The 13,794-nt window shown below is 49.4% G+C and overlaps 2 protein-coding genes across 2 annotated transcripts in view; both read right to left on the bottom strand.

The window, feature by feature from the left end:
- The window catches only part of agrn (agrin), a 228,851-nt gene extending 224,462 nt beyond the window's left edge, over nt 1-4,389 (bottom strand). Inside the window, exons 1-2 of the mRNA XM_084016344.1 lie at nt 3,928-4,389; nt 2,124-2,385 (exon numbers count right to left, since the gene is read on the bottom strand). Coding sequence (XP_083872470.1) covers nt 2,124-2,385; nt 3,928-4,128 — 463 coding nt within the window. The 5' untranslated portion in view covers nt 4,129-4,389. The remainder of the gene's footprint in view (nt 1-2,123; nt 2,386-3,927) is intronic.
- ptpn11b (protein tyrosine phosphatase non-receptor type 11b) overlaps nt 1-13,794 on the bottom strand; it is a 306,181-nt gene that overhangs the window by 265,949 nt on the left and 26,438 nt on the right. The window lies entirely within an intron of this gene.

The raw sequence follows: 13,794 nt of genomic DNA, 5'->3' as shown, positions 1-13,794 counted from the left end.
AGGCATTTATCTTCATACAGCACTGATCCAAACTAACAAATATACCACAGCCAACATCCTGTTCACACTTGCAACAAAAAATAAATCCTGGTTTTCTTTCGTTCTACATCACTCGTCTTATTTTCCTTCGTGTCTGTGTCCTTCTCAAAACTCTTGGTGGCAAGGAGCTCACACAAAGCCTTTTTTCTTCCACCTCAGACAATGCGCCTCCCCACCTAGCTCTCTGCCAGGCATTCCTGAATCTATCCTAGCTATCGAAAATGTCAAGAATGAGGAGAAAGCAGAGGAGGGTACAATGAGTACTGCGGCAGGTAGAGTCTTGTCCCGCTGCACTGACATCCCACAGTCTCCAGGAGAAGTGGTTGCACAGAACGGATGGGATCTGACTTGACTCTCTTAATTAAAACTCTGGAACAAGCCTCAAAGCTCATTCTCCACTGGATGGAGGCATGCAGGTTAATTATGGGGGTCAAAGTCACTCCCCAAAAAACAAAAAACGATTTCATGGTGGGGCTTAACCTGACAATTGTCCCAGTATATGACTTATTGGACCACATAGTGCATAAGAAGCAGCAAAGCTTTCCTGGGAAAATGTTCAGTTCTTTCTGATAAATATGATTTCTGTCTAACATTTGCCTGATGACATCTAGAAGTATATCCCTACCGCTATTGCTTCGACTGTAAGGTGATATGTGAAAATCAGGTTATGTGAAGTAAACCCTCTTCAAATACAAAGCCAAGAAACAAAAAGGGCACATTCTGGACAGTTTGTCAGAGCCAAGAAACTCCCCTTTCCACAACAGGAGTCCACAAAAGAAGAAAAGGGGGGGTGAATAAAAAGGTTAGCAGTGCAGTGTTTCGTGCCTGGACAGACAAACAGAAGAAGTTTTATGTGTGTGCCAAATGCAACTTAACACTGCAAACAAGCTCCATCCATTGGAACATCCTGCCACACGAAATGTTCAGAGGAAAGTACCGAGAATGCCGACCCTACAACTCTGAAACAGTGATTGCCCCAGAAAGCTTCCAGCAAGGTGATTCGTGCTCTGAATCATTTCCCCCTGGTGCTCCCGGCCGCTCTAAGTGTTAGATTCAAACTTTGAACAGCTGCCAACATTGTCAAGCACCAGTAAAACTTAAACAGCAGCAAGCTCGCTGCTCGCTGCTCGCTGGCAATGGGGGCAGAGGCTGCTACAGTCTCACAGTCATGGTAGATGCTGAGATTTATTAGTCATGGCTGTGTGGCTTGTCTCATAAGAGCCTGACAAATTACTTCTCAACCAAAAAAAGCACTCAGAGGAATAAAAGTATTTAATAAACTCTTTTCACGCTAAACGTCTGATATGCAAACCAATAAAATAAACAACATTTTAAATACATCACTTATCCCAATTTTCTTTTAAAGCATGTTTTATGTGCAAGCAAGTTTGATCTATCCATTCAGCCCCTAATTCTGCTGTTGTTCCTGTGAGGTTTAATAGTCATTTTGTGTTTCTTTCTTACAGTTAAGTTGAAATGGTGGGAACCTGTGTCAGTTGGAGAAAAAAAAAAGTGTGTGGGAACCTGTGCAAAGATCCCATGCCGTGTGTTATGTCTATGCAAGTGTTTCAGTTTCCCCTCTGACTCAATAAAATGCCTCAGCTACAGGGTGCAAAGGTTGGAAATCATCCCTTAGCCACTCAACCCATGTCCTGAAGGTGTTAATCAGACACACCCACCGCAAGGCTACGCTGGGAAAGGCAGGGGCTTCACCATGGCAACAAAGCTGCTAAAAAGACTCAGGTGTCCTTGTTTCGGCGAGTTCTGGGAAACTTTGACGTTGTGAGCCTGAGGCTATGTAATTTCAGCAGCCACTGGTGTATGAAATCCTTGCTGCTTTAAGTGACTTACAATTACTGAGAAACTACGGCATGGATCCTGCACTGAATGTCTCAATGCAAACATGGAACACAAAATATTGATACAAGTCACAGCAAATTGACTCATCAAATAGCAATGACGAGCTCTGATACACTTACAATTTAATGTTGTATCTGAGGATTACTCCCAACAACTGGAGGTTTAAATTCCACCCCATAAAAGAAATTTGGTCTTATTCCATTCACAGCAAAGTGGCTGCTTACCTTCCACGCAGTGCTCCACGTCCTCCAGGTTACGCAGGGTAATCCTCATCAGACTTGAATTGAGCATGAGTTCGTTCTTGTGCTCGGGCCCCATGGCCTCCAGGGCAGGGTTGAGAAAGAATATGCGCGTGTCGCCCGTGGCTACCTGGTTGTCGCAGATCCCGGGGTTGCCAAAGCCGCCGATCATCAACTTGTTGCCGCCGTCCAGGAGAATTTCGCGGTTGATGTTGGTCTTCCCTTTCAAGTAGCGCCACACCCTCACCTTCAGAAAGACACACTTTTTAGCATTTTGTCATAACCAAACACATACATCATATTTAAATTTTTAAGGGTGCTATCAGAGATTTTGGGCCCCTGTTCAGCTCGGGGCCATCTCAATCAAGGCGGTTTCGAGCACAGGCAGGTGTTTCTCTGACTTTATTGTTCAAATCTTTACCGAGAATTATATTAATCAGTGAAACCAAAAATATGCCGTGACAGTTTATGTAATAAATTATTATTTCTACTGGAATAAATCTCATCAAAAAGATCCAGATACAGCTCATGTCCTGCCACTTGAAAACGTATCTAAAACGCCGCATGCACCATCGATCTGGTCTGCTTCTTGCACAGTCATGAGAAAGCTCGCCCCTTCCGCTACATGTTAGCCTTCTTGGTCTCTTTTTTCAGCGCTTGGTGGCGGTTTCTGTTTCCAGACGGAGAGCCGTGTGCCTCTAATCTACTCCACTGATTCACTGGGAGACGGGAAGCATGTGGGTGCTGGGGAAAAGAGCAGCGAAGAGAGCTGACCAAACACCACTTGTTTATTTTGACAGATTATAGAGTGGTCTACCACAAGTCCATGATGATGCAAAAGTTAGTCTCACGATGAACGGCTAAGGAATGAGGACAGAGGAAGGCTGCATCCTGACGGAAAATGTGCTTTATTTGTAGAACAGCAGATGTTTTTTGTACCATGCGCTATTATGTGGTCTATTAGTCAGAGACCTAATGTTCCTGTGATATTAGGGTGGGGGGGGGGGGGGACAGTTTCAGGTCTATTATACACAGAATCCACACAAGACACTCTAAGGCACGACTATACACTGTATTGCTTTGGGCACACCTTGCAGCACTTGTCAGCGCTCTCCACTGAGTCAAATCATGTCATTGTCTCTAACAATCACACATCACTGTTCTGGCTGCTTGAAGTGTTTCTGTGGTACTTCACAGTTATAGTTATTGCATGTTATAGCCTTTTTAATCCCAAGGGACATCACTGTTACAGCCGCAGGTCACAAATATCTAGTTATGGATGGCACTTGTCTAAATAAACAGAATCAATGATTCAGAATATCACCATTGTAGCCGTGGGCCACATGTAGTTGCTTGTTTTCAGCTTTTATGACTAGAATCAAGTGAGAGCTACACCCAGGGGCCAGACTCCCGAGTTGATTACAAGGTCGGTTAGGCCTCCCATGTAGCTGTGTAATTGCTAAGTGGAAATATATATTAAAAAACAACACCATCTCTCTATTTCTGAAGGCAACGTGCTGTCAGTGTTCGTGTAACTGCTGCCAAATGCTTCTGGATGAATGAGTTTGTAAAATGTTTTTCAGGCAAGCTGTTGATGCCTTCGAGACTTTGGTAGTAATGGCTTCCATCAGCTGCACCAGAGTAAAGACGTTAAGTGATAATGTGACTTCAATTAGTCTACTTAAACCCTATTAGTTTCGTGCAAGGAGCAGGTGTCTTTCCCCTTGAAGCAACACGCTCCGGCGGATACTTTACTTGCTCGCTTACGGAACCACATCGAATGACTTACCTTGCAAGAATAGGTGTTGTGCACCGGGTCCATGTTAATTATTTCGTCCACGGTGCCCGTCAGAACCACGTTGGCCTCCTCTTCCCTGTCCTCCAAGTCTCTCTCCGGGCAACTTGCGGCGCAGCGGTGCCACAGAGCCACGAGCAGCCCCGCCACAAGCAGCGCTGTCCGGCCGGCGCCGAGTGTCCGCTGGGAACCCATGGCCACCACACGGATGTAAGCCAAAAAAAGTAAACTTTCTTGGAATTAAATTTGATCGCCCGGAGCGCCCGAGAAACAAACTCCAAACTCTTTCGTATGCTTGTAAAAAAAAAAAGAGAAGGTTGCTCCTTTCCACAACTTCCCTACGGACTACCAGCGTCTCTTTCACTCTGCAGCCCTGTTCCCCGCATCTGCAGCCCGGGTTGGAAATCCCTCTCTGCCGCCGCCGGCTGGGAGACCAGGAGGGAAGAGAGCAAGGAGGAGGAAGGAGGAGGAAGGGGCAGGGATCTCTCTCTCTCTCCAGGAATGCAACTGCACTTCTCTCTCCCCCTCTCTTTTCCTCTCACACACACACACACATTCACAGTGACGCTCCTGGATTTGCATGCGATCTGAATTGCTGATCCCACAAGTGAGGGTGAGGTGGGTGGTGGTGGTGCATGTGGGGGCAGGAGGGAGGGAGGGAGGGAGGGCCGCGCGATGGGATGCCTGCGGAAAGTGGCTGTCCAACGTCGCCCCCAATCGGACAGACGGTGTCTTTACCTCCGGTCCCCATCAACCCCCCAAAACCCCCTAGATGCACAAAGCAGAAGCAGCCAGGGATCCCATATGATCGCCTCTGCAGGAGATGTAGTCTGCAGTACTTCTAGCCTCCAAATGATAAAAGACGAAGCATGCAGCATTGTTTGATATTTACTTGAGGTCACAGTAAATTCACTATGTCACTTTGTGATTTGTCACATTCAACACATTGTAATACATTGGTAGTGATCACACATCACTCTACTTTGTCCCAGTTGTGCAGTTCTAGTTAAACGTATAGTAGGATAGCACTGATTCCCTATCAGACCTGCAAACACAGCTCAGAATCTCAAAGGCTTTAGGAGCAGCGCAATAACCAACCTCAGTTAAACTGACTTTCACAAGAAAGTTGGCATGCCCTCCACGTTCTGACAAGCTCAGGTGGTTCAGAATATGTGGAAGTCCTGTATGGAATCTTTTACCATTAAATTATAGAAAAGCAATATTTATTGTTGTCTATATTGTTAAGGGATAGATTTTGAAGAAGAAGAATTGCACTGCACCAGAGGAATCAATTATCAGATGCAGCTCACCAGATTGTCAGCTTTAAAAGAGTATTGGATATGACTATTCTCATGATGTTTGTGGCTTTCAGATATGATGTTACATGTAGAATGGTCGCATTAAATAACGAAATAAAAGGCATCTCTCAATCACACCCATGTCTACAGTATATTTTGACATTAACGATGGATCTGCTGGGTATTTGTGATGTGAAAGCTTTTGCTTGCTCATAGTGACTAACCCACAGGGGATTATCCCATAACTCTGCCGTGTGTTATAGCAACTTTCAGCTGATTGTTTTGGTTTTACAGCACAATATACAGTACAATGTAGTGTTTGGTTCAATCTCACAGCTCATCAACCTTGTTTCCTGCAAAAAAAAGCAGTTATTGTTTTTAAAGCTTTAGAGCCAAACCATTTTGCGAATTGCTGGCTTACAGCTGAAGAGGCAGTTAGTGTGTGTGTGTGTGTGTGTGTGTGTGTGTGTGTGTGTGTGTGTGTGTGTGTGTGTGTGTGTGTGTGTGTGTGTGTGTCCTGCCTGGTTGTCCAATGTCCTACCATTTGAAAACATGGGCATTGTGTTCCCAAATGTCTATTCTAATATCTATTTTCTATCAAGATAGGAACTGTATTGGAAGTTGAAAGTGTTCTCTTTAATATCACCACTGTATGATTTATTGGAAGATAGCACTGGTAGAGAACAAGTATACTTTAGTCCACAGTTTTAACCTCTTTAAACATTTATCGAATGTGGATCTTTTGTCATGGTCTATGTTTTGAGGGAGCTGGGTGTGTCGCGGTACTTGTGTTTTTTTCTGTCTGCTTGCAGAGGTGCGCTGGAGGCTGGGCGGAGCCGGCGATCTCGGGAGGGAGCTCGCACACACTCACCTGCAGCAGGTGAACAATCAGCGCCGGCTTAAAGACCTGGATCCTCACGCTGCCCGCTGCCAGATGATTACGTGATCCTCACGCGGTACATGGCTCAGTTGTCAGATCTACTCGAGACTAGTCACTAGTACTCCTGTGCGTCTTGCTGTTTCAGAATCATTAATTCTTCTCCCGTCTCTAGTGTCGTCCCGCTCCGCTCTGGACTCCGCTCTGGACTCCGCACCTCTGCAGCACATCGTCAGACCAACGCACCTCCGAGCCGGCCCAGACACGCTGCACCTCCGCTCACCGGCGGCTCCGACCGAACCGGTGCGTCTCCGAGCAGCCGCGGGCGCGCAGCTCCCCCACTCACCTGCGGCCCGCCTCCAGCGCTGCGCTCCTCTGAGCGCTTCGCCCCTCAGACTCAAGGCCTCCTGGACTTTCTTGGATTTATCTGTGTTAAATAAAACACCTTTTCACCTTGCCTCAGTTGTCTGTCCGCTTTTGGGTTCCCCCAGTGTTTCTGACCCGTAACAGAATCATCTGGCCAAAGCGATGGACCCAGCGGATCCGGCATCGCTTGTGCAAGCCCTGAATGCGCAAGGAACCCTCGTGGGACGGCATGAACAGATGCTCCAACAGATTATGGAGGCCCTCAACGCACTCAGTACCAACGTTTCCCAGCTGGGCCAGCAGGTTACCGGGCTCGTCACACCACCCCCAGCCGCCTCCCCTGCCGCTGTGAGTGACCCCCCTGCGGCGGACCCAGCCCAATCCCCTTCGCCCCACACCAAGGAGCCTTTTGTTCCGCCCCCAGAACACTACTCCGGCGACATAGGTTCTTGCAGTAGGTTTTTGTTACAGTGCTCGCATGTTTTTGACTTGCAGCCCAGGAGTTACGCTACTGATAAAACTCGTATAGCCTACACTATGAATCTCCTGAGAGGTAAGGCAGCACAGTGGGGAACTGCATTGTGGGAGGGGGAGTCTCCTATTCTTGGCACGTATGCCTCTTTTGTTAATGAGCTGAGGAGGGTATTTGATCACCCCGTTAAGGGTTCAGTAGCGGCGAGTAGGTTATTGTCTCTACGTCAGGGTTCTCAGTCTGCAGCCGAATACTCTATTGAGTTTCGGATTCTTGCTGCCGAGGCCGGCTGGAACGAGCCGGCGCTCGTGAGTTTGTTTAAACGTGGGCTTTCGGATAAACTCCAGGATGAGTTAGCTACCAGAGAGGAGCCAGACACCCTAGAGCGACTAATTTCCCTTGTGATTAGATTGGATAATCGTCTAAGAGAGAGACAGAGAGAGAGGGCCACCAGTAGTCGCAGTTGGAACAGCCCCACTTATAATCAGCCTCCTAATTCTCCGCTTAGCCTCCCTTCCACCTCCCGTCCTCCCGGTGCCCCCAGGGCTCCCCCTGCTGCACTGGAGGAGCCCATGCAGTTGGGGAGGTCTCGCCTGACTCCCGAGGAGCGCCAACGCCGGAGAAGTCTCCAATTATGCATCTACTGTGGCCAGCCCGGACACTTCCTCGCACAATGCCCGACTCTGCCAAAAGGTCCGGCTCACCACTGACAGTGGGCACCCTGGTGAGCCGAACGTCTTCATGCCCCAGCCCTTTAGTCCGTATAGACCTCCCTGCATCCCTCCAGTTTTTACTTGAGTCTCTACCCGTGCGTGTGTTTGTGGACTCTGGCGCAGATGACAACTTTATTGATGAATCCCTGGTGAAACAAGCTCTCATCCCTGTCGAGCCCCTCGAGAGCCCCAGAACAGTAAATGCGCTGGACGGGCGTAAATTGGCCACTGTCTCTCATCGCACCACCCCTATTACCCTGACTATTTCGGGCAACCATAGAGAAGATATTCGGCTGTTTGTTATTCCCTCTCCCTGCTCCCCGGTGATCCTGGGGCTCCCCTGGTTACGTCTTCACAACCCTCACATTGATTGGACAGCAGCTTCAATTTCCAGCTGGAGTCCATTCTGCCACTCTCACTGCCTCCGCTCAGCCGTCTCCACGGACAAGAGACAGACGGCGCCCCTTCCCAAACCCCCGGATCTGTCCCTGGTTCCCCCTGAATATCATGACTTAGCTCCGGTGTTTTGTAAAGAGCGAGCTCAATCCCTGCCACCCCATCGCCCTTACGACTGTGGCATCGATCTGCTTCCCGGCGCAGCTTTTCCCTCCAGTCGTTTATACAACCTGTCTCGCCCTGAGAGGGAGGCGATGGAAGAATATATCAACAGCTCCAAGGCTTCGGGCCTCATTCGTTCCTCCTCGTCTCCTCTCGGGGCAGGCTTCTTCTTCGTGGGAAAGAAGGACGGCACATTAAGACCATGTATAGACTACCGGGGGTTGAACGATATTACTGTTAAGAACAGATACCCACTACCCCTGATCGACCCCTCCTTCGAACCTCTCTGTCATGCTCGTGTGTTCTCCAAGCTGGACTTACGTAGTGCCTACCATCTGGTTCGCATTAGAGAGGGCGATGAATGGAAGACCGCCTTTAAGACACCTTTGGGGCACTTTGAGTATCGGGTCATGCCCTTCGGACTCTCAAATGCACCAGCCGTTTTCCAGGCTTTTATCAATGACATTCTGCGGGACATGCTAAACCACTTTGTTTTTGTTTATTTAGATGACATCCTGATCTTCTCGGAAAGCATGGAGACGCACGTGGAGCAGGTGAGGCTGGTACTCCAGCGGCTGCTGGATAACAAGCTGTTCGTCAAACCGGAAAAGTGTGAGTTTCACGTTCCCAGGGTCAGCTTTCTGGGATTTATCATCGCCCAGGGACAACTCCAACCCGACCCGGTCAAGATCCAGGCGGTGGAGAAATGGCCAGCTCCTGTAAACCGCAAGCAGCTGCAGAGATTTCTCGGCTTCGCCAACTTTTATCGGAGGTTCATCCGGGACTTCAGCAGAGTCGCTGCCCCGCTCCATCAGTTAACCTCCTCCGGCTCTCCCTTCACCTGGACTCCCTCCGCTGATGCAGCCTTCCTGAAACTAAAGACATTATTCACGCAGGCTCCCGTCCTGCTGCACCCCGACTCTGACCGCCAGTTCGTGGTGGAGGTGGACGCATCCGACTCCGGCGTTGGCGCTATTCTATCACAGCGGAGCGCAACGACCAACAAGCTTCACCCCTGTGCCTACTTCTCCCGACGGCTCTCCACGGCGGAGAGGAACTATGATGTGGGCAATCGGGAACTATTGGCAGTGGTGCTGGCATTACAGGAGTGGCGACACTGGCTGGAGGGTACCCAAGAGCCGTTTCTCATTTGGACTGACCATAAAAATCTCGAGTATCTACGCTCTGCTCGAAGGTTAAATTCCCGCCAAGCCCGATGGTCCCTTTTCCTGAGCCGTTTCAATTACACCCTCTCCTTCCGCCCCGGGTCCAAGAATGGGAAGCCAGACGCACTCTCGCGCCTCTACTCTTGTGACGCTCACTCCGCTGACCCCGAATTCATCGTGCCTCCGCTCCAGATCGTTGGCGCCGCCACATGGGAGATTGAGACGATTGTGCGAGCGGCTCAACGTGACCATCCTGATCCGGGTACTGGGCCCCCTAATCGCCTCTTTGTACCAGAGGAGGTCCGGACTCAGGTGCTTCAGTGGGGGCACTCGTCCAGGCTGAGCTGCCATCCTGGGGCCCAGCGTACACTACTGTTTCTCCGGCAGTATTTCTGGTGGCCGAGACAAGCGAGAGATGTGAGCGAGTTCGTGGCGGCCTGTGTGGTGTGCGCAAGGAGTAAAGCTTCGCATCGCCCACCTGCGGGGCTCCTTCAGCCTCTCCCTGTCCCCAGTCGCCCTTGGTCTCACATCGCTGTGGATTTTGTGACCGGACTCCCCCCCTCTAACGGTCACACAGCCATCCTCACTATTGTGGACCGTTTTTCGAAGATGGTCCACTATGTGCCTCTTGCCAAACTCCCTTCCGCCTCTGAAACTGGGGAATTACTGGCACTGCACGTATTCAGGCTCCACGGGCTGCCCACAGACATCGTCTCCGACCGTGGCCCCCAGTTTACGTCCCGGGTCTGGCAAGCTTTCTGCAAAGCTTTCGACATCACCTGCAGCCTGACATCTGGATATCATCCCCAGTCGAATGGACAAACGGAGAGAGCGAACCAGGACCTGGAGACTGCCCTTCGCTGTGTCACGGCTCGCAACCCATCCTCCTGGTCCTCCTTCCTCACATGGGTGGAGTACTCTCACAACTCGCTTTCCAGTGCGGCTACAGGGATGACTCCGTTCATGGCTGCTTACGGCTACCAGCCGCCCCTCCTCTCCTCACATGAACGTGACATCGCGGTCCCCTCTGTCCAGGCTCACGTTGCCCGCTGTACGGAGGTGTGGAGGGAGGCCCGTGAGTCCATTACGCGCGCTACCAGGCGCAGCCGGCGCCTAGCGGATCGCCACCGCGTCCCCGCTCCGACCTATTTACCTGGACAGAAGGTGTGGCTTTCTTCCCGCGACCTTCCTCTGCAGGTGGAGTCACGTAAGCTGGCTCCACGCTTCGTGGGCCCTTATCAAGTGGTGAGGATGATCAATCCGTCCGCGGTGCGTTTGAAGCTCCCTGCGTCCCTACCCGTGCACCCCACTTTTCATGTGTCGCAGCTCAAACCCGTATCCTCCAGCGTCCTCAGCCCTCCGGCCGAACCCCCGCCGGCCACCCGGCTCATTGACAACGACCCCGCCTACACGGTTAGCAGGATCCTGGACGTGCGTCGCCGGGGTCGCGGTTTCCAGTTCCTGGTGGACTGGGAGGGTTACGGTCCCGAGGAACGCTCATGGGTCTCCCGGGCCCTTATCCTGGATCCCACTCTCCTGCGGGACTTCTACCGGGAGTTTCCCCACAAGCCAGGTAGAGCGCCGGGAGGCGCCCGTTGAGGGGGGGGTACTGTCATGGTCTATGTTTTGAGGGAGCTGGGTGTGTCGCGGTACTTGTGTTTTTTTCTGTCTGCTTGCAGAGGTGCGCTGGAGGCTGGGCGGAGCCGGCGATCTCGGGAGGGAGCTCGCACACACTCACCTGCAGCAGGTGAACAATCAGCGCCGGCTTAAAGACCTGGATCCTCACGCTGCCCGCTGCCAGATGATTACGTGATCCTCACGCGGTACATGGCTCAGTTGTCAGATCTACTCGAGACTAGTCACTAGTACTCCTGTGCGTCTTGCTGTTTCAGAATCATTAATTCTTCTCCCGTCTCTAGTGTCGTCCCGCTCCGCTCTGGACTCCGCTCTGGACTCCGCACCTCTGCAGCACATCGTCAGACCAACGCACCTCCGAGCCGGCCCAGACACGCTGCACCTCCGCTCACCGGCGGCTCCGACCGAACCGGTGCGTCTCCGAGCAGCCGCGGGCGCGCAGCTCCCCCACTCACCTGCGGCCCGCCTCCAGCGCTGCGCTCCTCTGAGCGCTTCGCCCCTCAGACTCAAGGCCTCCTGGACTTTCTTGGATTTATCTGTGTTAAATAAAACACCTTTTCACCTTGCCTCAGTTGTCTGTCCGCTTTTGGGTTCCCCCAGTGTTTCTGACCCGTAACATCTTTCTTTATAAGTATTACATTTTGGGTCTTGGACAGGGACAGAAAATACATGTGAAACTGAACTCTTCAGTTAAATAGGCGGATGCAAAACTAGTGCTGTTATATGTCATTAAAGATTCCCCTTATATCGTAAAACTTCCCATGTTTAAATCTGTAAATGTTACCATGTGGCTATTTTGTTAGAGCTCCTATTTAAGAACAGACAGTGCGTAAATTTCCACTCCTCAAAAGCTGTAATTTTAACTACCCTTCTATTCCTGGGGAAATGACAGGCTTGGTTATGCACAGTTGCAAGAGAGGATATTTGCAGAAATTTGTTCAAGTAGGCCTCAGCTCTGACAGCCTAGTTGACTCAAATAGACAACTGTCTTTTGAATTAAAATATGTTTATTCGTGCTTTTACACTCTTTTTACAGATATGTCGTCATATGTGTTGCATTTATCACAGGAGGAGACACACAGAATATTCATCCAGGCATGTACATTGAAATCAATACTATTCAAATCAACAAATGACATAATCGGTAATATCATCTGGTTGTACGGCCTGGAGCTGCTCCACTGAAAGTAAACGGCAGACCAACTTTGTGGTTTTAAATAACATTTTCCTTTGCTTCCACATCTAAATGAGCTTCATTTCATAGCAGTAATGACTAGTTTGAACAAGAGTGCACCCAAGCACCAAAAACATTTCCAGTGCATGTTATGATATATAAATTATTCTCAATTTAGCTGTAAATTGGTGTCAGACAGGAATTGCTGCTGTCATTTTTGGACAAAACCAGCTCTGTTGGTGATTTCGGTAAACAGAAGCATGTTTTGTGGTACAAATATTCAGTTATATTGCCTTCTCAACACATTATGTACAGCATAAAACACATTTACATTTAGGGCATTTAGCAGATGTTTTTTTCCAAAGCGACTTACAATCAGTACATTTGTCAAAAGAAAGAAACCACAACATATCATTGCCGATAAAGTAAGAGCTAAAAAATAGAAACAAGTGTTAGAGCCTCATCAGAGTAAAGTAGAAGCTGTTCAGCAAACATACCTTAAGAACAACAGTGCTACAATCAAAGTGCTATAGGTAAGGGTTTTTTTTTGGGGGGGGGGGGGGGTTAGTGGGTCATGCTATGCAGAGTTGAGGTGAAGTCTGAACAGGTGAGTCTTGAGCCTTTTTCGGAAGATGGCAAATGACTCTGCTGTCCTGACATTAGTCGGGAGTTCGTTCCACCACTGAGGCGCCAGAACAGAGAAGAGTCTGGACTTTGCTGAGCAACATTTGTTTGATTTCAGCGATGGTGGTACCAGCCGGCCAGCTGAAGTAGAGGAGCGAAGTGCTCACTTCGGGCGTGTGGTTTGACCAGTGTTTGAAGGTAGATGGGTGCCGTTCCATTGATGGCCCTGAAGGCTGCAACAGGGAGCCAGTGGAGGTCACAGAGGAGAGGGGTCACATGGGAGAATTTGGGTAGATTGAAGACAAGGCGTGCTGCAGCGTTCTGGATACGCTGCAACGGTTTAGTCGCCGAGGCCAGGAGTCCAGCCAGGAGAGAGTTGCAGTAGTCAAACACGTCGATAAAAATGTCCTTCTTGAGTTAAAGTAGGCTATTGGACTGAAGACCTATTATTTTCCTATTTGTAATGCCTTAGCTAAAGCTAACGTGACATGTGTTAAGTTAGCTTGTAGTGACAAACAACAGCTAACATTAATATAGCTTTTTAACATCTTTCACTGTTTTGGTTGTCTATCTCAGAAATGTGCTTTTAAACATACCTTTTAGCTAAAAAGCTATAAGACATCGTACACAAAGCTAGCTTGTGGCTAGCTGATGACCATGCAGCAGTTAGATGCTAGCAGCTAGCCGTTAGCAGCAAAAGAACCAGGCGTTTCCCTCAGGAGTTTTTGGAAATAAGTGAAAAACAATCTCAAACATGATGATGGTTCTAGGTGTTTCGGCCATCTGCGGTCATCTTGTTGAATTCTTGGCTCAGCTTGAATTTGATCTCCGTGGTCTTGAATGTGGTTTCGGACTTCATTGAAATGAAGTGCTGATCTTCAGATTGGGTTTGGCCATGTTGCCCATTTGCCGGGTGGACGATAAGAGGACTTAAAGTGACCACTAGGCACCCACTCCAAATTAATAATTATGCTGTTA

The sequence above is a fragment of the Eutrigla gurnardus genome (assembly GCF_963514095.1).
Source record: "Eutrigla gurnardus genome assembly, chromosome: 8".
NCBI classification, from domain to species: domain Eukaryota; kingdom Metazoa; phylum Chordata; class Actinopteri; order Perciformes; family Triglidae; genus Eutrigla; species Eutrigla gurnardus.
This window is presented reverse-complemented; position numbering and strand designations above follow the sequence as displayed.